The sequence below is a fragment of the Muntiacus reevesi genome, chromosome 9 (assembly GCF_963930625.1).
Source record: "Muntiacus reevesi chromosome 9, mMunRee1.1, whole genome shotgun sequence".
NCBI classification, from domain to species: domain Eukaryota; kingdom Metazoa; phylum Chordata; class Mammalia; order Artiodactyla; family Cervidae; genus Muntiacus; species Muntiacus reevesi.
In genome coordinates this window covers 46192270-46217278 of record NC_089257.1, presented here as the reverse complement: position 1 = coordinate 46217278, position 25009 = coordinate 46192270, and the positions used below count along the sequence as shown (strand labels likewise).

Here is a 25009-nt window from a genome sequence, read left to right as displayed (position 1 = left end):
TGCAAATCCAACATTATTCCAAAATAAAAAGCTTACTTAAAAAGGAACACATTATCAGTCTTTTTATACTAAATAATTGAATAGGATTCAGTTGATTTCAGTGACTCCATATTAACTTTTTCACAATTTTCTGGATTTTTAATTCTCATCAAATTCATGCAATTGATGCTGTTTTAATTAGCTGATTGATAAGGGAGAGTTAAAATAAAGTATAAATGACACTATTTTTGCTTTATATGTTTAGCAGCTCTAACTAATGATACTGGCTCTTTTAGTTGTCACTATTTGGAGCAGGCAAGCAGAAAAGAGAGAGGCCTTATAGCACAGATGTTTTCATTTTCTCTTACAGTCATTCCTTAGGGGGATAATACCTTCCTGATTTTCATGTTCCATAGTCTCATTTCTTGAACACCAGTGATCTAGATTTCTAGAATAGTGCCAACTCACCACATGCCTTTAGACAAAGAATATGAATGGGTGGAGTATGGGAAGGGCTAGGTCCAGCCTTAGTTTTTTTTTTAAAGAACAAAACAGATATGTTTCTATTGGACTTCCTGATATAGAAGGTAGTATGGTATGAGCAGATAGTATAAATGATAAATAATAAAACTAATTTTTATTTGAAATAAAATGCTGACACTGCTCAGTGAGTTGTTTGGAAACAAACTCTTGCCTGACTGTGTTACTGGGCAAAAACAAACTACAAACATCCATCATTTTTGACTTGTATTTGGAGATAGGCAGGAAAACACTTGGACTATACAGTCCATGGAATTCTCCAGGCCAGAATACTGGAGTGGATAGCCTTTCTCTTCTCCAGGGATCTTCCCAACCCAGGGATCGAACTCAGGTCTCCCTCATTGCTGGTGGACTCTTCACCAGCTGAGCCACAAGGGAAGCCCTGACAGACTAAAGGGGCTGTCATTTTGCACTGTTCTTCACACACAGTACATACTTCTCAAATGCTCATCAGATGACAGTGATTCCTGCAATCCAAGGCAGAGGACTCTGTGGTCACCTGTCTACCTTCTACCATGGTTCCGCTGCACGCTCTTGTGTGTGTCTCTCTACATTGAAAGCCTTCTCACATCATTTCTTCTGATCAAATCGTGACTGTGGTTCATATTCCAACACAGGTAATATTTACATTTGTATACTTATCACAAAGCAGTTTTAGAGCTGTTTTCATATACATACTCATATTCATATTACTTCTGAAGCTAATATTAATATGATAGTGACAAGGGAATTATTATTACCATGTTTTGTGGGATAAAATCCTGAGGAATAAAGATAATTTTTTAAGGTCAAATATCTTAAAAATGTTGGAATCTACATTGAAACTAGATCTTCTGACTGATGGACCAAAATTATTTCTCATTGCATTATTTTCATGCTACCTTCCTGTGATGAGTCTGGAATGACACCTCTTTGATGAAACCTTTTCTAGATTCCTATGTTAGAAATCATTTCTCTCTCATTGGTGTACCTAGAACACTGGTTGCACCTCTTTTTTGTCACACATCACATACTACACTCATTACAGTATGTACTTCTAACTTCAATTAGAATATTAGAAGTTCCTAGAGGGCAGAAGCCATGATCTACATAATTTTACTCGAAAAAATATATATAGCATATTGACTTGTACATAAAAAGAGCACAATAAAAGCAGGATGTAATTTTTGTAATGAATGAACAAATGAATGTATTAATTACCTTATTAACTGACTCAGAGTTCTTGTCCTGATTTTTGAGTAATTTGGTGCTGCACTACTTTGCATATAGTAGGAAGAAAAAAGGACCGCACTCTCTCTACAGGTACAGTTAAATATATTCAAGTATGAAGAGGAATACATAGGTGGATGGAGAGTCAACCTTCCTTTCCAGGTTCCCTGGACATGATCTTGGCAGCACATAGAATTTCCCTGGAGCCAAGAGAGACTATGTGAGTGAGTCCTGTGGGAAGAAGGAAGGGTGAGTGTTAAATATATTCTGCCTGAGCTCTAGTCTTCTGGTCTCAGTGCTGCAATACTGATCAGGCAGTCTAAACAGAGACCAGACATGGATCTCCAGGAAGTACAAAAATATGCAAGCCAGCCTGCTTTCTCAAGATTAGTGCAAATGTCTGCAGAATTTTTCACTCTTGCAGATAGGGAAGGTGGATCCTGGTGAGAAGCTGAAGGTACCAGATGAGATTTGTTGATCCCTGAAGAAAGTTCCAGGGAAGATGAGGAGAGGCTTAGGGAAATGACTCCAGGCATCATTTTTGGATGGGGGAAAGGGTATTGTGGGGGAGTGAGTAGGGAAATGAAGATCCAGGAGACATTTGGGCAGCTGAGCGATTGTTTGGATGTTGGACCAGGGCAAAAAAGATATGTTTCCTGTTCCAGGAAAAAGTCTGTTGCTGTCTGTGTTTTCTCTTGAGAATGAGCATACAAAAGACTGAAAACAAATTCTATATTTTAATGAAAGGATTTTTTTCCTCAGGCACCACAGAGATTCTAGAGCTCAGGGCTATTAGTTCTGAAAAAAAGGAAAATAGAAGTCTGTGTTTCTCTATGATACAAAATAAAGTCTGCTGAGAGGTGCATTTGTGGCAAATACATGGGGGAGAATATGAAGTAACGGCGATATGACTAAATACATGAAAGCAACATAGGATAAGAAGATTAGAAAGGAGGCATGAGTGATCTGCAACTCAGAGCTTTTCAAAGATGCTATAATCCTTTTCCTCAGGAAATTGGCTTACCTCATTCTCCCAGAATATAACATAAAAAAAAAAAAGCGAGTAAGAATGAAACCGAAAATGAAAAAGGCTGCACGTTTAAACAAACACATGTCAGTAGTGAAAGGTTGGGTGTGTTGAGTCCTGCCCTGAAAAAGTGCCGCAGACAGATTCCGGAGGCTGGCTAAACTTCCGGGGACCGACCGCCGCCCCACCCTGCAGCCTGGTACTACCAGGAACGGACACAGAGCCCTTGGACACCCACCGCCGCTGTAGCCCGCGCTTTCTTCCTTATATAGAAGGACCTGACCTGGACGCCTGGCCTTGATATAAAACCTCTCCCCACCTCTCCTTCCTCGCAGACTCCCTTTGTCTCCTCACTCACCCGCCCCTCCCCGGGAGTTCTGCCCGAGTGTGACCGCCCAATAAAGGCCTTCACCACCGGTCCTTAGAGGTGGTTCTTTCTTCCCGCGGCATTTTCTAACAAGTAGCATGTATGAGTCTAGTGCCTTATCCATGCATTATCACATTTATCCTCACAACAAATCAGCAAGGTAGGCATTATTAACATTATGTTCTTTTAGAAGAGTGGGTGTTGAAGTACCTGACTTAAATATCCTGTTTAGGATGACATAGTTGGTAGCCTTTTTCTGACTCTAAAGTCAGTGCTAATAACTCATCTGCAAAGGTAAGTGTGGGAAATTATGTGGTATATAGTGAAAATGCAGAGTGTTACACTAACACAAGCCCCAAAGGAAAGTCTCTACCTACTGAAGAATGTGAGGAATATCACTCCTTTCTGCTATCAGATTCAGTTGTTTTTCCCAAAGAAAAACATTAGGACAAAGACATTGAGAGACAGGCTGAGAACTGCTTACAAATGAACTACATCATGGGTGAAAGGTGTTGATTGGAGGCCCTGGGGTGAGACATAATCCCTTTCTATCCAGCAAGCAATGCAGAGGTCTGCTGGCATGTACTGCTGTGGAAAGGAGGCAGTGGCAAAAATAATATGTATTTTGGCCTCTCATCTTTCTGTCCCTTGCCATGAGCCATGGCCAGAAAATCTCTATCCAAAAGGTTATCAAGATGATCCTTGATTGATCTCCCACCCTCTGTGTGTTAAATGGACAGTAGGGTGGACACATTGTTTGGCCAAAAGAGTGAACAATATTCTGAAGGTGGGACCTAAACTCAGTCTTTGTGGATGAATGTGATATTTAGTGGAGATATATATTCATTTACATACTCTTCAAGAGATAAACCTGTGGTAACCTCTTTCCTTAGCCACACATTAAAGTAATTGGGCTACTTCACAAACGACTCTTCCTTCCAGCCTTGCAAGGTGGCCTATCCTTGTATTGTATTCATGTATGCTCTGGCCTCCCTTTTCCTTACCCCTCTAGGTGGACCTTGCCCCAGTGGCTGACAGAGACTCTGACCTACCAGGTGACCTGAGACAAAGGATCATATCCGGTGTTCTCAGATAGGGTGGATTTATTTATCATGAAAGTACCCTGGGTATGAGGGCTTCCCTGGTGGCTCAGATGGTAAAGAATCTGCCTGCAAGGTGGGAAACCTGGGTTTGTTCCCTGGGTTGGGAAGATCCCTTGGAAGTGGGTATGGCAACCCACTCCAGTATTCTTGCCTGGAGAATCCCCATGGACAGAGGAGCCTGGCAGGCTACAGTCCATGTGGTCGCAAAGAGTTGGACACAACTGAGTGACTAAACATAGCACACACCCTGGGTATGCAAGATGGACGTATGTCCAAAGATGTGTAGCCTGATAGGTGTGTGCCTCCTGCCACCAGCTTAAAGGGATTAATTCACTTGTTAATACATATTTGATAATATTTATGTTTTCCAGTCACTATTCTAGGCATTGGGTTCATAGTCTTGATGGACAGTCTTTTTTCCCAGTTCTTTTGAGATGTAATCAACATACTACATTGTATAAGATTAAGCAGTCTAATATGATGACTTCATACACATATATGTTATGAAAAACTTACCACAATAAGGTTAGTTAACACCTCTATTATGTAACATAATTTTGATTTCTTTGTGTGTGATGAGAACATATAAGATCTAATCTTTTAGCAGCTTGCAAGTATATAATGTAGCATTAATAACAGTAGTCACAAGGCTGTACATTAGAACCCCAGAGCTTATTCATCATATAACCAGAATATTAAACCCTTTGACCAATATCTCCCTTAGTTTTGAAAGATACAGTGTAAAGGAGAGAAATCTCAATGCATGAGAAGGTTGTGCATTGGAAGAAAATGCTGTTGAAGTATTTCACCCACCTTTGGTGCAGTTATCTCCTAGATGGAATCTTGAATCAACAGATAAAAATGGGGAAAAGGCATAAAGGAAGAGGGATGAGTGCATGTCAAATGCAAGAGTGATTACAGTGTGCTTGAGGTGCCGAACTAGTTGAGTATATCTCAAGCATGGAAACAATTTAGAGGGTGCCAAGAGAGAGGCTGGAGAAATACATAGGGGTCAAAATATGAAGAATTTTTACCTAAGAGCAATGGAAAGTCATTAATGGATTTTCCAAGAGTTAGCATTTAATTTCCACAGACTCTACTCTGAAGAAACAGTGGCGCATCAAAGGACTGCAGGCAATAGATCACCCCAATATTAAACCCTAGAGCTTTTTTCTGATGTTATCCTAAACATTTTCTTTCAGGCAGTAAAAATGTCTTGTGCTGTGGCTTTCTAATTAAATTGAGATTTGAAACTAGCAAGTGAGAGACCACTGGCCCATGTTCATGGACAAAGGAGTAAGGAATGACATGGAGAATGACATTCAAATATTTCATCAGATGAGTGAGAGTAAGGGATGGGAGTGCACTTTGATTCCAGGAGTTTTTCATAACAAACACACCACATTGTTTTGATGAAAATGTATGCTTCCCATTGGAAGATTACTTCATACTGACAAGAGGTTATTTTATGAGTCTCATTCTCAGGAAAGACTGATTTGCTAACATACTGGTCTCCTCTTCAATGCCATAGTCATTTATTTGCGATGTTGTTATAGAAGACTTCCTGCCTCTCAGAGCTCTTAGTCATGCTGGGGAGAAACATCACTCTGGTGAGGGAGTTCATCCTGGTGGGCTTCCCCACCGCCCCCTGGCTGCAGGTCCTGCTCTTCTCCCTCTTCCTTGTGGTCTACTTGTTGGTGGTAATGGAGAATCTTGTCATCATGCTCACTGTCTGGGTCACTGGCTCCCTCCATAAGCCCATGTACTATTTCCTGAGTAGCCTGTCCTTCCTGGAGGTCTGGTATGTCTCTGTCACAGTCCCCAAGATGCTGGATGGATTCCTCCTGCAGAGACGGCGCATCTCTTTCACAGGCTGCATGACCCAGCTGTACTTCTTTATCTCGCTTGCCTGCACGGAGTGTGTACTTCTGGCAGCCATGGCCTATGACCGCTATGTGGCCATCTGCCACCCTCTCAGATACCCGGTCATCATGACCACAGGTTATTGTGTGCAGCTGGTGGCTTTCTCTTATATGACTGGTTTCATGATCACTGTGATCAAGGTCTATTTTATTTCACATGTCACTTTCTGTGGCTCCAATGTCATGAACCACTTTTTCTGTGACATCTCAACAATCCTCAAACTGGCCTGCAAAGACATGTCCACAGCGCAGCTAGTGGACTTTGCTTTGGCTATTGTCATTCTTGTCTTCCCTCTCACCACTACCATCCTCTCCTATGTCTACATTGTCTCCACCATTCTGCATATACCCTCCAACCAGGGAAGGAAGAAGGCCTTCTCCACCTGTGCATCCCACCTCACAGTAGTCATAATTTATTACACAGCCATGATTTTCATGTATGTTCGACCCAGAGCTATTGCTTCATTTAACTCCAACAAACTCATCTCAGCTGTGTATGCAGTCCTCACGCCCATGCTAAATCCATTCATCTACTGTCTGAGGAACCAGGAAGTCAAGAATGCTATCAAAAAGACAGTGGGTGTTGGCCAGTGTTTCCTGCTCAGCTGAGACCTGCTGCCTTGAGGAGACTGTTCCAGACAGGAGGTCATTCCCATGACACTTATAGTTCTGTGTTTTTAGCTTGCTCCCAAACTGGTTTTAGAAAAGGCAGAGGAACCAGAGATCAAATTGCCAATATCTGCTGGATCATCAAAAAAGCAAGAGAGTTCCAGAAAAACATCTATTTCTGCTTTATTGACTACGCCAAAGCCTTCGACTGTGTGGATCACAATAAACTGTGGAAAATTCTGAAGGAGATGGGAATACCAGACCACCTGACCTGCCTCTTGAGAAATCTGTATGTAGGTCAGGAAGCAACAGTTAGAACTGGACATGGAACAACAGACTGGTTCCAAATAGGAAAAAGAATACGTCAAGGCTGTATATTGTCACCCTGCTTATTTAACTTATTTGCAGAGTATATCATGAGAAATGCTGGGCTAGAGGAAGCACAAGCTGGCATCAAGATTGCCAGGAGAAATATCAATAACCTCAGATATGCAGATGATACCACCCTTATGGCAGAAAGTGAAGAGGAACTAAAAAGCCTCTTGATGAAAGTGAAAGAGGAGAGTGAAAAAGTTGACTTAAAGCTTAACATTCAGAAAACTAAGATCATGGCATCTGGTTCCATCACCTCATGGGAAAAAGATGGGGAGACTGGAAACAGCATCAGACTTTATTTTGGGGGGGCTCCAAAATCACTGCAGTTGGTGACTACAGCCATGAAATTAAAAGATGCTTACTCCTTGGAAGGAAAGTTATGACCAACCTAGATAGCATATTAAAAAGCAGAGACATTACTTTGCCAACAAAGGTCTGTCTGGTCAAGTCTATGGTTTTTCCAGTGGTCATGTATGGATGTGAGAGTTGGACTGTGAAGAAAGCTAAGCACTGAAAAATCGATGCTTTTGAACTGTGGTGTTGGAGAAGACTGTTGAGAATCCCTTGGACTTTAAGGAGATCCAACCAGTCCATTCTGAAGGAGATAAGTCCTGGGTGTTCATTTGAAGGATTGTTGCTGAAGCTGAGACTCCAATACTTTGGCCACCTCATGCAAAGAGTTGACTCGTTGGAAAAGACCCTGATGCTGGGAGGGATTGGGGGCAGGAGGAGAAGGGGGCGACAGAGGATGAGATGGCTGGATGGCATCACTGACTCGATGCACATGAGTTTGAGTAAACTCTGGGAGTTTGTGATGGACAGGGATGCCTGGCGTGCTGCGATTCATGGAGTCACAAAGAGTCAGACACGACTGAGAGACTGAACTGAACTGAACTGATAGATCAGAAATGTTTAAAAAAACAAATCGCAGCAAGGCAAATGTTTCAAAAAGTCTTAAAAGTAGAAACCACATATTTGATATGTATATTTTGAACAATTAGTCTGGATTCTGACTTAAACCTTGCCACCAGATGCAGCTGTGCAATTGAAGTATGTCAACTCACTTGCCACTGTAAAACCTAACACCAGATGCAGCTTAATTGTCACTTATCACTCACTGAGAGGGTTTTGATATGAGTCTGCAAATAATTGATTTATTATAATCTCTGTGCAGTCAAACCTCACTGCTAATGATAATCTGTGTTTTCCACCACTCTCCAGACCTGGCATCACTGCCTCGGCTCCGCCTCAGATTCTCAGATATTAGATTCTCATAAGGAGCACTTGACCTTGATTCCTCACATGCATAGTTCACAGTAGAGTTTGCACTCCTGTGAGAATCTAATGCTGCTGCTGATCTGATGGGAAGTGAATGCTAAAGGAATGATTTCCATGATCCTAGACGCTTACATCTTCCCCTGCTTAGAAAAGTACCAAATTCCTTAATTTGACATATCTGGTTTCTTTAATTAACAATAACCCCTTGATGTTTCCCACTGCCGGCCCTTTGTTGCAAAACTCCTCTATATCCTAGCTCTACCCCTCATCTCCTCAGAGCACTTTCTCAGAGCTATCTGAAATGCTGTCTCCCAGCTGCAGACCTCATTTTGCCCAAAAAAATTTGCCTCGTTGGGCTTCACTCATGGTCAGTGGTGAAGAATCTGCCTGCCAGTTCAGGGTACAGGCATTTGATCCTTCATCCAGCAAGATCTCACATGCCCGGAGCAACTAGGGCCATGTATCATGACTATTAAGCATTTCTTTTAACACATGCATGAGATACAGATTCAACTGTTCTCTATGTCAGACCACGGCTCATCTTACATCAGTCTTTTCCTGATCTGGTTTCCTTCTCTTTTTGAATTTTTATCCAAGTTTCTAGGTATCCATATTTCTTAAATGATCACTATAAACATAAAATAGTCATTTGAGATAAACTTTCTAGCATTCAACCATGAATCTTTGGTTTTCTATTTGGCTTTTATTTCCTTTTAAAGTTTCTCCCATTTTCCTGAAAATGGAAATTGAATACGAGTGAAAAGTCAATATTCAATAGAATATTGACTCATCAATGAGAACTTTTTGAAGAGAAAGAGAGGACAATCTTGTTTAGCAAAGGAAAGATCTACTGAACTTAAGGATTTCCAATCATTGATCTCTGTTCTGAAAAAGGTTTTAGAGCTGGATGCTACTCTGAGATCAAAATATAATCAAAAACTTTCAAATGTGAATTTGAAAAAAAATAGACTTTTAATCACCAAATGAATTGATGCAATTTAGATAAACATCAGAAATTATGGTGCCCCCAAATTAAACTACAAGGCCATTTGTAGGTACACTAAGCCCATATATTAATTTAAAGACAAAGGCTCACTTAAACTGAGATGATTCTATGGGGGGAAAAGTAGAAATAAATGGAAAACAGCATAATAGGAAAACAATATGTTTAAAGCTCATTATTATAGAGACCATCTTGACAAACTGATGCTTTTGAATTGATGCTTTTGAAGGGTGCTTTTGAACTGTGATGTGGGAGGAGACCCTTGAGAGTCCCTTGGACTGCAAGAAGATCCAACCAGTTCATCCTAAAGGAAATCAGTCCTGAATGTTCATTGGAAGGACTGATGCTGAAGTAGAAACTCCAATACTTGGCCACCTGATGCAAAGAATTGACTCATTTGAAAAGACCCTGATGCTGGGAAAGATTGAAGGTGGGAGGAGAAGGGGACGACAGAGGATGAGATGGTTGGATGGCATCACTGACTCAATGGACATGAGTTTGAGTAAACTCCGGGAGTTGGTGATGGACAGGGAGGCCTGGTGTGCTGCAGTCCATAGAGTCACAAAGATTCAGACATGACTGAGTGATTGAACTGATCATTACAAAAAACTCTAAAGGCCAGGAAAGAAATTTTGGTTGACACAGAAATGTGTCTCTCATGCTAATACAATTTAGCATGGTGCTAAGAGTAAACTTGACTAGCATCAGAAACTGAACGTGGAGGAAATACTTCGAGAGGTCCAGTCTAAAGTAGGTAATTTTCAAGTATAGAGTATATGTTCTGAAGTAGATGGCCTGGATTGCATGAGGGTTTTAGCATTTGCCCCATCACCTTTCACCCTCTAAATGCCATATTTTAAAAGCAAATTATGTGGTCACCCTAGTTTTATGAACCTGGACCTCAAGACTTGTAATGGGGTTGTCCTGTGTCTACTTAGTTAAATTGAAACTACATTTTCTAGAACTTCTTTCCCTGTATATTAATAGTTCAAGCTTAGTGTAGACCACAGAGATATTTTGTGTGAAGTTTAGAAGGCAGAGTGGAAGCAGTAGCCATACCCCTTGTATTATTCTTCCATGTAGGAAGTTGATTAGGGACACTATTGCAACTTACAGATGTTATCACTGACTCACCTTGTAGATGTGGGGCAGTGGTTCAGTCAACAACTCCATCAGCTCCGATCCAGCTCCCTTCTTTCACCTTCTCTAACACATGGACCAGGAAGGATTTTACTATTGTAACCAAGGGCACCAACTTCCTCTGCAGATTACTTGAATTATCAAAGTCAGGTAATTGCATGATTGGAGGCTGTAAAAGACCAAAGCTGTCTTTAGCTCATCCTGATGGATTTCAGTTTATTATTATCCTCCCCCATGTCATGTTCCTCTTACCGCTCCAAGTGCCTGTCCCCATGACTTAGACCCACTGCTAATCACAGGGGAAACAGTCATATTGCTTCATGAAATCAAATGCCTATAAAATAATAAATTCCATATTCCATAGTATTCAAAATAGCAGTTCTGTTTCTTAGATAGAACTCTGATACAATGTTTGATAGACAAGACAATAATTCACGTATGGTTGACCAGTGAAACCAAGAGGTCATTTAGAGTAAGAGAACAAAGTAGATGAGGAAGGTTGTACAACAATGCCATAATGAATTACAGTATGCATGTATGCATAAGGTTTGATGAGCATGCAAAGCCAACAGAAGAGGAGTGCATCCAGGTTTGCAAAGAAGGGAAACTAGAAAACTGCTCTGTCATGAAAGTCAAAGGTATTTTCAGGAAGCAGGAATATTGTCACAGGCTCAGTTAAAAACAAGACAAGAGGCCCCAGATTGATTCACATGCTAATCCTACACAGAAAACTGAGACTTGATTATAGTTTTGGCTTTCACAAAAATGAATTTAATACCAGTCAATCAGGAATTGCCTGATCAACACCGGTTAGGCAATCTGTCTGATCATTTTTGCCATTCCCTATAAGGAAAGTGAGCTGCAATAGCATTATCTGCTTTTTTGCCTAGTTCAGCCTCCTTGTTCCTTTTCCTGTCTGTCTATAAAATCACTTCACTGTATTGCTCTTCAGAGATCCCTTCTGTCTACTAGATTGGACTCTGACCCATACATGGATCACTGAATAAAACCTAAGGGAGCTTTAAAATTTACTCTGTTGAGTTTTGTTTTTAACAATTCCTAAGCATAAGGAGAACATTAAAACAAATTTTAAATGCCTTTTTGAGCAATATGAAAGCTACTCATGGCCTTATGCAGAACTGTTTAAGTACACTGACACAGTGAGATATCAGCCAGGAGTGGGAAGGAGAGAATAGAACGTGAGGAAGTAAAGGGAAAGAGCGTAGATAATTCCTTCACAAAGTGTCCAGAAGCCAAGGACGAAGGGAGGGCAATAGATGAAGCTATATAAGGTGGCAGATGAGCATAGTTTTGAAAAAGAGAGATGTTAGCCTGTGTGTGTGTGTATATGTGAACCCCTCCCAGTGGCAATGAAAGTACCGAGTCCTAACCACTGGACCACCAGGGAATTCCTGATGTTAGCCAATAGCGTTCTGAAGAAAGATGGCAGACTGCACTCACATATTATTCCCTTTCCCTTCAGAGAGTCTGCTAAAATAATCATAAAAAAACACAAAAACATTTTAATGTAAATTTATAATGGTGAGAACAGAAGAAGTTCTGTGAGAAGATGGGAGATTTTGAAAATGGATGGAAGATGAATAATGGATAGAGCAGGTAGAGTAAGTCACAGCCCAAGTTGCTCATGGAAGATGAGCAGATTCACCTCTACACAAATATGCACAAGAGAATCAACTGAGTCAGAGGCTCAATGACAACCTATACAAAGAAGAATGTGCTCCCCTACTCAGAAAGCCTGGATCCAGGAATCCTGCAATGGGAATTCTATCTCCTCCCCAACACAGTCTTCCAATCTCGAAAACCCCAGGGATGGCTGAGAGTGGGAGGGATGATAGAGGAAGAGAGAGAGGAGAAAATCCAGGGAACCTAATCAGGAGACACCTCACTGTTGCAGCCTTAACATCACCAAATACTACAAATGGGAAATGTCGACTATTGGTGACTTATATATCATAATTTCTTTATTTTTTATAAAGATAAAACAGGTAAATTTTATCTGCTCAAATGCTGTAGCCTTTATCTTTCCCAATTCTAACTTGGTTGAAAGGCAGCTGTCACTGGATTGGTGTTTGATGTTTGTTTCCTTCTCAGAGATGTTCTGAGGTTGATCAATTGTGAAGGAAAGAATAGAGTACAACATCTATTCACATTCACTCAAAGCTATATTTTAGACAAATGTTTTCTGCTCTAGCCCAAATTCCTACTAACAGTAAAAGTTGGCCTATTTCTGGAAATTGAAGAATGAAACAGAAAATCTGCAACGATTAATAAAGAAGAAGCCAAGTAAGAAATGTGAATATCTGTGTAGACTCTTTTTGAATACTCCATTTAAATGACTGAGACAAAAAAACATTACTTGCAAAGCCATGGTATAGATTCACTTTGGGGAAATGAGAAGAAGGGCAAAATCCGGTCTGGTCCCACTCCTGCAGCACAGAGGGACAACAAAGATATATTCACAAATTGGAGTAAAATAAAGCACAAGATAGTGAAGGAAAGCCTGAAAGGCACAGAAAAAGTTATGTAGTCTTTTCCTTCTGGAGGGTAATAGAAGTTCAAATTATAAATAGAAGAAAAGAGATCTTATTTGCCCAGATTTGATCTTTCGGATTACAATCTGGTTTGAGTATAGGCTAAGAAACAGACTATAAAATAAGGGATATATATGCATTAACCAATACAGTACTGAGCCAGAGAGGTTCAATAATGAATCTAAATAAGTCTGGATGGAAAAAAAAATCCTCATTTTTTTCTTACCATGATTCTGTCACACAGAAGGAGAGCAAAACAAAAAGCAAAGCTTAAATGTTTGATAGGGCTCTGTGCTAGACCCATTAAGCTTGTTACTCTATTTCCTTTAGTGAAACCACTGTACATTATTAGTCACCTCTCCACTCTGCCCCTGTACAGCTGTAGATACTTCAGTTCAGAAAAGGACAGGGAGAAAAATCATCAGTTCATTCAGAAATTATTTCCTGACCACATATTATAATCCAAGAGTTCTGCAACTGCAAGCAGAATAAAAATTAATCGAATAGCATCACATACTTAGTAGGAGTGACAAAGTGAAGACAAATAAATAAAAATTATTAAAAGAATCACACAGCCACTTGCCAACTTATCACAAAGATGAGCTCAGATCACAGGCAGAAAGAGAGGGATCGTAAGCAGTTTTCTACAGGTGGTTTGTTGGCTAGAAGAAGATACTAAAAATTATATTCAGAATTCATAAGAGCATTTGACCAAATCATTGTAATGATCACCTGAAAGAATAATTTTATAAAGATATGCATTAAATAGCAACTAAAAGGTTAAAAATAATGAGAAATTTGCTAACATTTTGTGCTATATTACACTTACTTATAGAGTGCCAGCAACTAAAATGGCATGCTATTAAGCAAAAATTTGAAGAATTCAATGAAAAAAACAAAAAAAAGGCATTTGATATAAGACAAAGGTAGTACTGCATGTAAGTACAGAATGGAGGCATGTTCAACAAACATGCTGGGAAAAATGGTATATCATTTAGAAAATTATTTGTTAAATAATTACATATACCTTACATAAAATAAAAATTGAAATGTACAAAAATCCCATAGAAGTGCAAATATTTTTGAATAACTTACACTATTTTAGTATAAGAAAGACCTTGTAATAAAACCAAAGTAAGACACTATTAAGGCAAATATTGACAGATCTGATTTCATATTAATTTCAAACTCTTATACAGCAAAAATAAAGGAAAACAAACCATTCCATTTAAAGATAGGACAGAAAAGAATAATATCTGCGATATACAAAAGAGAAACATTGGCCATCCGTTTTACATAATGAGTTTATTTAAAAACATGTAAGCAAACATAAAAAATAAGCACAACAAAAGGAAAACGGGTAGATGATTAAAATGCATATCCAAACAGCTGAAGCAAAAAATATAAATAAATGCATAAATAAATCTTCAGTTCAGTTCAGTTCAGTCACTCAGTTGGGTCCGACTCTTTGTGACCCCGTGAATCGCAGCACGCCAGGCCTCCCTATCCATCACCAACACCAAACCCATGTCCATCGAGTCGGTGATGCCATCCAGCCATCTCATCCTCTGTCGTCCCTTCTCCTCCTGCCCCTAATCCCTCCCAGCATCAGGGTCTTTTCCAATGAGTCAACTCTTCGCATGACCTGGCCAGAGTATTGGAGCTTCAGCTTCAGCATCAGTCTTTCCAATGAACACTCAGGACTGATCTCCTTTAGGATGGACTGGTTGGATCTCCTTAAAGTCCAAGGGATTCTCAAGAGTCTTCTCCAACACCACAGTTCAAAAGCATCAATTCTTCATTGCTCAGCTTTCTTCACAGTCCAACTCTTACATCCATACATGACCACTGGAAAAACCATAGCCTTGAACAGATGGACCTTTGTTGGCAAAGTAATGTCTCTGCTTTTAAAAATACTGTCTAGGCTGGTCATAACTTTCCTTCCAAGGAGTAAGCGTCTTTTAATTTCATGGCTGCAATCACCATCTGCAGTGATTTTGGAGCCCCCCAAAATAAAGCCTGACACTGTTTCCACTGTTTCCCAATTTATTTCCCATGAAGTGATGGGACCAGATGCCATAATCTTAGTTTTTTGAATGTTGAGCTTTAAGCCAACTTTTTCACTCTCCTCTTTCACTCTCATCAAGAGGCTCTTTAGTTCTTTTTCGCTTTCTGCCATGAAGGTGATGTCATCTGGATATCTGAGGTAATTGATGTTTCTCCCGGAAATCTTGATTCCAGCTTGTGCTTCATCCTGCCTGGCATTTCACATGATGTACTCTGCATATAAGTTAAATAAGCAGGGTGACAATACAGCTTTGACGCACTCCTTTCCCAGTCTGGAACCCCTTCATTGTTCCATGTCCAGTTCTAACTAAATAGTATGTTAGATGATGACAAGTGTTAAGAAGAAAACAGTATTGCAAAGTAGAGATTAATGAGTGCTGAGCAGAAACGATTGCTGTTTAATGTAGAGTCATCAGGAAAGGCTTTTTCAGGTACAGTACAATATCAGCAAGACTCTGAAGAATCTGAACGTATATGACTGGAAAAAAACCAAAACAATTTTTTGGTCAAACAGAGCATGAGCAAAGACCCTAAGATGGAAGCATGGCTGAGAGGACTGAGGACCAGCAAGGAAACAAGTATAGCTGGAAAGCAAAGAAACAAGGGAGAGAGGGCCAGAGAGGAAACTGATATAAGGCTTGTGAGACACCATAGGACCAAGTAGTTTTGCTAATAGTGAGACGGGAAACTCTTGGAAAGCAGAGGAGTAACATTTTACTCCGAATTTAAAAGGGTCATTCTCCACACTGTGTGGAGAAGGGAGTGAGAGATGATGGGGTAAAGTACAACGACAATACAGGGGAGTAAGTTAGAAGACTACTGCAACAATCCAGGAAAGAGATAAGAGCAGCTTGTATTAGGATGGTGCTTAGTGCTACACATGGCCTGTGGCCTGACTCAGGATGTATTTTGATGGCAGAACCAATAAGACTTGCTTGCCCTGGATATGTAAACCAGTTGTCTGGGATAATCAGTTTGAAAGTTCAAAAACATTCCCCTAAAATAGTATCCCAAATTACATCAATTCCAAGTCACTACTTGACCAAACTAACAAAATCTTGGATCAGCTTGCTCCTCAAATATGAACCCAAAAGCAAAGAGTACCTTTAACAGTTAGTAAATCACTTCTAATGCTCTAGTATTCACTAGTGATACCAGAATTCAGCTGAATTCCTTTCCACCCCTGGATGGGCCCCTGATGGGTTATTGGCTCTTCCTAGTATCACTGCAGAGGTGTGGCTAAATTCTTTTTCCCTCGATTTATTCAGAATAAGGCTAAAATTTTTCAAAGAGAACTTAAGTTTAAAACTGGCAGTACTAAAAGAAATAAAACAGTCTGCAGAAAATATGTTACAAAGAACATTCACTAATCATTTAACTGATGTTCATGTTAAAAACAAACATTTCTTGGAATGGAAAGAATACTGATGAATGAAACCAAAAATCTATTCTCTATAGAGGTGGTTGACCTGGAGTAACAGGACGTAGCTATGGGGGGTGGGGTGGGGGATGAACTTGTTTATGAATCTGATTTTGATTCGATGGGGTTGCTTTAATGCCTTCATTAGTTTATACGTTTACTGAAATCTTAACATACATAGAAAATGTGCTTGCACTGTGAGAGATTCTGAGGTGGAACAGACACAGACTCTATCAAATCTGTAGACTCAGAGCATGACAATAGAGAAGATGCAGTGGAACAGACACAGAGTCTATCTAATCTGTAGACTCAGAGTATGACAACAGAGAAGATGCAGGCACTCCTACAAGGCCCAGAATAGGAATGCAAAAACGCACACTTACATAGAAATACTCAGAGGTTCAAATTAAACACTAGAAGAAACTCTGCTGCTGAAGCCACTCCACTTGATGTTTCTTATTCTGACAGATATGATTTTCAAACAAATTTCATGCTGGTGAAATGAATTCACCTGTGAGTGTCTGCTTTAGGCCAAGCAGCACTGGGTGAGATTAACGTACCTTATTTTTCTTTTAAATAGTTTTATTTATTTATTTGGTTGCACTGGGTCTTAGTTACAGCATGAGGGATCTTTAGCTGCAGCATCTGGGATTGAGTACCCTGATCAGGGATTGAACCTAGGCCTCCTGCATTGGGAGCCCAGAGTCCCAGGCACTGAACAGTAAGGAAGCCCCTAACTTACCTTATTTTATCCTCATCACTGTTGTGTGGGTGAATGGTGCTACAGGCACAAATTCATTCCACCACTCACCTGCTTCTCTCCATGTAGGTCACCCTCTCCACACTCAAGATGTAAGCAACTACAGCTAGAAACTGTTGGATCCTGGACTGAAACTAATGACTGACATTTAAACTTTTGCTTACTGGAAAACATCTACAGTTTTATTCTAAAATTAAGGAAAAATGTCTTATTAGAAGTACATCACGCCAGCACCTCTTATTACTCCTTTGTGTCTCATGTCAACTCACTGAAATATTCTCACATACAACTGGGGAAACAAACTCAGATAGATAGGTAATTTCCTTATCCAGTCATCACACACTTTGTTCACCTACATGTTTCATGTATGATGTCTGAGATATGAAGATGAATAAAACAAATCTCCCACAACTTGAAGGAACAAAGAAAGGGGGGCATACAAGGTTTAGGGGATGGGAGAAATGAGACAGGCAAGCAGCAACGACCAAGCAGCGGACTGTGACAGGAGCGTCGTCAGAGTGGAGTAGGTCTTTGGAGAGCTCAGCACAGGCAGCCCAGTAAGGTCTGAGAAGGAAGAATGTTGCCCCAGTAAAAAAAGGACGTTGTGGCCAGCCAGCCAGCAGTCATTGCAGTAACCCCCAACTGTGCACCCTGAAAGGATTCAGGGTAGAGAAAAGCAGGATACTGGCCTCAGTCACTGAGGTGCTTATTAAAGGAATTATTTCAATGAGCCTAGACTCTTGGTCTTTTTATACAAAGAAAAGCACAAAATTCACTAACTTGAGATGTCTGATTTTTCTTGAATCTTTTGATGTCTCGACTACATGGTCTTTGTGGCAAAAATTCATATATAATCCTGGCTTCATCCTTACTTCTCCAGAGTAGTCTCTTAGAGTTATCGAGAGGCTGTGTCCTAAGCTTAAGTCCTCTGTTTTAGCCACCAAATGAAACATAACTCCTGACATTTAGATTGTAATTTTTTTTTTCAGTCAAAAACAGCTAATTCAGGGGGAAAAAGGTCTTTTATGGGAAATAAAAATAACAAGTTTAATGCTTCTCTCTTTTGTCCTTGGGTGACTTAGGAACTAGAGAAATAAAGCAATTAAACAAATACTCTATTGTGCCCTTGTCTCTTCCCAAATTCTTTCCCTTTCCTGTTCTGTTCTGTTCATTTCCCAACACTCTTCCCTGGTGGCTCAGTGATAAAGAATCTGCCTGCCAATTCAGGAGACACAGATTCGATCCCTGGGTCCGGAAGATCCCTTGGAGAAGAAATTGGCAACCCATTCCAGTATTCTTGCCTAGGAAATCCCACGGATGGAGAAGCTTGGAGGGCTACAGTCCATGGGGTCCCAAGGGGTCAGACTGACATTAGTGACTAAACAACTACGCGGCATTTCATTCCTAACACACACACACATGAACATGTCTTCCATCTCAGTAATTTTAACACCAAGGAAATGCAATATCAATAAATAAGCAAGCAAGCAGTGTTTCTTTGAATCAGCAGAAATTTTCTAAAGATAAAAACCAATATAGAAGTGAAACCAGTGTTTTACTTTCTGTTTCAAGTATAAAATCAGGTCTTTCACCACAGAGGCAGCTGAAGTCTAGGCTGAAGATTCAGACAGCAAACTACCAGACTTAGGGAAGAAATCTACTCTACTTTCTCCTTAATATCATTGGAGCAAACCAAGACAGGAACTTGACCTCAAGGAGACAGGTAGGTGAAGGAACAGGAGAGAAATAGGGTACACAGAGAGAAACAACAACATACTCAGACTCTAAAATAGAAACAAAAGTGGATGAAAATAAGCATGAGAAGAACCAGAGACATAGGCAGGTTAAGGTATGCTAAGAACACAAATATGAATCTAACACTCTCATTGCTTCAATAAACAGCTCCAAAACTGGGGGAAAGGTAGTACATTATTGAAACAAACAATTTGGCAATTTCTGTTGACAAAAAGAAATAAATCTAGATTTAAGTAAAAAGAAACTTTATTTGAAAGAATTGTTGCAATAAGGGGAAAGAGACTATTGTAAATAGAGAAAACAATCCAAACTCTGAACTGCAAGCATCTCAAAGATCAGGCAGAAAGAAATTTTCTGCTACAGGAAAGGATCAACAAGAACTTAGTATAGTGGAAGGGGGATACTCAGGGAATGTTTTATTCTTAGGAGGGATCATTAAGGAAGAGTTTTATGCTGGGTCAGGAGGTGGGTGGGTCAAAGTTGCAGGGACTATAGAAAGGAGAGAAGCTTAACTAAGAGAAGTTCTTCTAAAGTTCTTCTAAAGAGAGAAGCTTTAGTTTCAAGCACTTTTTAATTGGTCAGTGGGGAAAAACATCTCAGGTAATCTTTTGTGAGGAAATGAATGGGAATTTAAAGGGTCTGTATCTGCCCCCATTTTAAGTCAAAAAGGGAGACTTATCTAAGGTAAGTCTTATCTAAGTTATGGTGGTTCTTTGAGGCAAGTTGTTTCTCAGACTACAAAAGTATGAGTGGATTTCTTCAACAACCCCTGCTTTCCAGGAATAAAGGACTCAGGAAAAGTTTAACATAGCAACTCTTACATGAATCATAATAACAATGTTAAATTTTTGCTGAGTCCTTTATTCCTGGAAAGCAAGGGTTGTTAAAGAAACAACCTAGACAAACCTAGACAGCGTATTTAAAAGCAGAGACATTACTTTGCTGATAAAGCTCCGTCTAGTCAAAGTTATGGTTTTTCCAGTAGTCATGTATGGATATGAGAGTTGGGCTATAAAGAAAACTGAGCGCCGAGGAATTGATGCTTTTGAATTATGGTGTTGGAGAAGGCTCTTGAAAGTCCCTTAGACTGCAAGGAGAGCAAGCCAGTCAATCCTAAAGGAAATCAGTACTGAATATTCATTGGAAGGACTGATGTTGAAGCTGAAGCTCCAATACTTTGGCCACCAGATGTAAAAACTGACTCAGTGGAAAAGACACTGATGATGGGAAAGACCGAAGGCATTAGGAGAAGGGGACGACAGAGGATGAGATGCTTGAATGGCATCACCGACTCAATGGACATGAGTTTGAGGAAGCTCCAGGAGTTGGTGATGGACAGGGAAGCCTGGCATGCTCCAAGGAGTGGGACATAACTGAGCAACTGAACTGATACTGTTGCTAAATATAGAGAAGAGGGGAAGTAACTGGATCTGGAAGAATAAAGGAAGGCTTCACAAGGAGAAACTTGAACTGGGTTAGAAGTATAGCATATTGGAAAGCAATTATGTAATATAATATTATAGGGGAAGAAAAAATTTCCCTTCTTTCCTTCTAGATTTTTTGGCTGGTCTAACAATTGAACTGATATAAGACAAGTTAACAAGAGAAAATAAAATTTAATTAGATGTCTATGGGAGGCCACCAAAACATGAAGGCTCAAAACTAGCTAGAAAATCGAGGTTTATATAACATCCTGAGCTAATGAGGGGGGTAGGGAGCTGAGGCTTCAAAGAGAAAGAATGCAATTCACCAAAAGATGAGAAAAGCAAGTGTTTGGCAAACAAAATTTTCAATGCCATGGAGATAATCTTTCTTATATACAAAGTCATCTCTGGTAAGAGCTCTTTTTCTGGTAGCGGAGCTCATATAAATTCATCTAGGTAAATAAAAGAGAGGTAAAAAGCTTTTTGACAGCCGCTGAGTATTACCTGCATTGTGTCAAAACAATCCCCATGACAATGTGATACATCATGCAGTGGTGTACTCTGTGGCCTTTCAAAAGACAGAGTTAAGAAAACTATGAATTTGAGGAAAGATGACAGAATGCAGTTTCTAAGGGAAGAAAGTGAACTAGAAGGTAAGAAAAAGAAAGAGTGGTTATAAAAGGAATTATGTTGACTGTTGCCACACAAGAGGTCTTAAACGCCAGGGCCAAGTAATATGATGACAATTATGACATAAAAGTAAATAATACAATTTGTTGCTTTTTTTAATCTTTAAACTGTTTAATCTTTATTCTAAGAGTATAACATACTCATATGAGTATAACATAGCATTATATTATATTATATAAGGCTTCCTGGACAGGATGGCAGAGCAGAAGGACAAACTCACAGGAGAACACCAAAATCACAATGAACTGATGAACAACCATCAATAAAAAAAGGTTGGGACCTACCAAAAAAGCTATTCTTTGTTGTCTACCAAAGACATAAAGAAGGAATTCAATGAGATGGTAAGAGGGGCCCACTAATGATATAATCAAATCCCATACCTGTCTGAGTGGGCAACCCACAAACTGGAGGATAATTATATCACAGGAGTTCTCTCACAGAGTGAGAATTCTGAGCCCACCTCAGTCTCCAAGCCTTGGGCTCAGATGCTGGGAGGAGAAGCCCTCAGAGCATTTGGCTTTGAGGCCAGTGGGGCTTGACTGCAAGAGTCCCAGGACTAGGGGAACAGAGACTACACTCTCGAAGGGTGCACGCAAGGTCTCGTGTGTACCGGGAACAAGAGCAGTGACTTCATAGGCGGCTAGGCCAGACCTACCTGCTGGTCTTGGAGTGTTGCAGAAAGGGGGTCTCCGTCCAGGGACCAGGAGTGAGCTCTTGTCTAACACTTGGAAATGCATTGAGGCACATTTGCAGGCAAAGCAAGAGACTTAACTGGGAAGAGGCACCTCGGTGGATAGCAAGAGGGCAAGGGAACCCAGGAGGACTGCTCTGCCAGTCTTGGGTTTTATGGTGATGGGCTTAGTTTCTGGGTTGCCTCTGGCTAATCATTATGACTCAGTCCTTCCTGGTGGTCCAAGGATTACTCAGCTAAGATGGATTCCAGCAAGGAGAATTCTGGAATTCTTACATCAACATTACATATAATGTTATAATACCTATATAGGTATTTCATACATGTAATATCTAGAACAATTATTTTAAAAACTATATGAAGTAGTATACTCAAATCCATTACAAAGTGAAATGAAACTAGCTGCATTAAATGTGAATAGTCTAAATAAACCAATTAAAAGAGATTAGCAACATGAGTTAAAACAACAGCAAGAACTATACTGTTTACAAGAAACTCATCCCAACATAGCAGCATAGGTAATTTGAAATTAAAAAGATGAAAAAAAAAAAATACATTAGGTAACAATTAAATTTTTTAAAGTAGGAATGTCTATATTAAAATAATGTAAAAAGCAGAGACATTACTTTGCCGACAAAAGTCCATCTAGACAAAGTTATGACTTTTCCAGTAGTCATGTATGGATTTGAGAGTTGGACTATAAAGAAAGCTGAGCACTGAACAATTGGTGCTTTTGAACTGTGGTGTTGGAGAAGACTCTTGAGAGTCCCTTAGACTGCAAGGATATCCAACCAGTCCATCCTAAAGGAAATCAGTCCTGAATATTCATTGGAAGGACTGAAGCTGAAGCTGAAGCTCCAATACTTTGGCCACCTGATGCAAAGAACTGACTCATTGGAAAAGACCCTGATGCTGGCAAAGATTGAAGGCAGGAGGAAAAGGGGACGACAGAGGATGGGATGGTTGGATGGCATCACTGACACAATGGACATGAGTTTGAGCAAGCTCCAGGAGTCAGTGGTGGACAAGGAAGCCTGGCGTGCTGTAGTCCTTGGGGTTGCAAAGAATCAGACACAACTAAGCAGCTGAACTGACTGAAACTTGAATTTAGAATAAAATTAACTATGCAACAAAGAAATTATATAAGAACTAAAGGCCAACCAAGAAGATAACAGCAATTCTAAATGTGTATGCTCAAAACAGAGCATCATTTTAGAAAAAGTAGTAGAGTTGAAAGGACAAGTAGACAAATATACAATTTGGTTGGAAAATTTCAATGGTTCTCTCTTAACTGGAAGATACTATATGAAATAACTAGATAGAAAATCATCAATAATATAGAATAACTCCACAATAAAATAGAATAAGCAACAATATCTTATAGACATTTATAGAAGACCAAACAACAGTAGAATACATTAAATTTTCAAGCACCAATAGAACATTTAGATAGACCGTATCGTGTTTCATAAAGCAAGCTTTAAAACATTTAAAGAATTCAAGTCATACAGCCCAAAATGGTATCAGACTAAAAAATCAATGATAGAAAGAAATCAGAAAAATATCAAAACATTTTGAAATTAAACAGCACACTTCACAATTACTCATGGATCAGAGGGTTTTTCCAGATGGCGCTAGTGGTAAAGAACCTGCCTGCCAATGCAGGAGACATAGAGACCCAGGCTGGATCCCTGAGTCAGGAAGATGCCCTGGAGAAGGACATGGCAACCCACTCCAGTATTCTTGCATGGAGAATCCCTTGAATAGAAGAGCCTGACTGGTTACAGTCCATAGGATTGCAGAGTTGGACATGACTGAAGTGACTTAGCATGCACAGCATGAACGCAGAGGACATCTCAGAGAAAATTTTAAAATATTTAGAAGAACAAAACTGAAAAGAGAATGTATACAGATTTGTAAGATACAACTAAAGCAGTTCTCAGAGGGAAATTCAAAGCACTAAATGCTCATAAAGAAAAGAGAACATATCTAAAATAATTTATCTAGCTTTTTTCCTTAAGAAACTAGAAAAAGTAAAATAAAATAAACTTAAGCCAAGCAGAAGGAAGGAAAAAATAAAATAAGAGCAGAAAACAAAGACATGTAAAAGAGTTAAACAGTTGAAAATTACATTAATAAAACAAAAATTTGATTCTTTGAAAAATCAATAAAATTGATAAAATTTAACAAGATTGACAAGGATAGAAAACAGAAGACACAAATCACTAATATCAGGAATGAAACAGGATATCACAATAGATCTTGTAGCACAGAAAAGAAAAGGTTTTATTGTCATAAATTTGACAAGTTAGAAGAAAGGGACAAATTCTTCCAAAATTAAAAATTACTAAAGCTCTAAAAAGATGAACTAGAAAATCTGAATAGTCTAGTAATAATTTTAAAATGAATTTATAAAGCCAAATATGATGAATAAGAACCATTCAATGAAGAATTAACAATTTCTCAAACTGTCTTTAGAAAATAGAAGATGAAGGAATACTTCTCATTTTATGGAGTTAATATTACCTTGATAACAAAACCAGAAACATACACATAAAAAGGAAACTCCATACCAGTATCTTCTATTAACTTAAATGCAAAAAAACTCCACGAAGTTTTAACAAATCAAATCTAATAATGCATATAAAAGAGTAATGTACCACAATGTAATTCACTGTATGATTAAGTCAATAAAGAAAAATTATATAATCTTATCAGTTGATACAGAAAAAGCATTAGACAAATTCAATCCTCATTCATTAAAAAAAAGTCAGTATTCTAAAAAGAGAGGGAAACTCCTCAAACTCATAAAAAGCATCTACAAAAAAATACACTGCTAACCTCATGACCAATGGTAAAAAAAACCTGAATATGTTCCTTCTAACATCAGAAACAAGATCAGGATGTTCACTCCAACCACTTTTATTCAACTTTTACTAGAAGTTCTAGCCACTGGAATAAGGCAAAACCAAAAAAAAAAGAAGAAAGAAAAAGCTTATTAACTATAAAGGAAAAATAAAACTGTGTCTATTGTAGAAAACATGATTATCTACACAAGAAATCTGAAAGAATCTACAAAAAGAAAATCCTCCTAGAAT

General features: G+C 39.2%; 1 protein-coding gene across 1 annotated transcript; it reads left to right on the top strand.

The window, feature by feature from the left end:
• Positions 1 to 5811: 5811 nt before the first annotated feature.
• LOC136175920 (olfactory receptor 6B9-like) lies at positions 5812 to 6756 on the top strand. The gene has a single exon (XM_065946108.1). It carries the CDS (start codon positions 5812 to 5814, stop codon positions 6754 to 6756), a length of 945 nt encoding a protein of 314 aa, XP_065802180.1.
• Positions 6757 to 25009: the final 18253 nt, after the last annotated feature.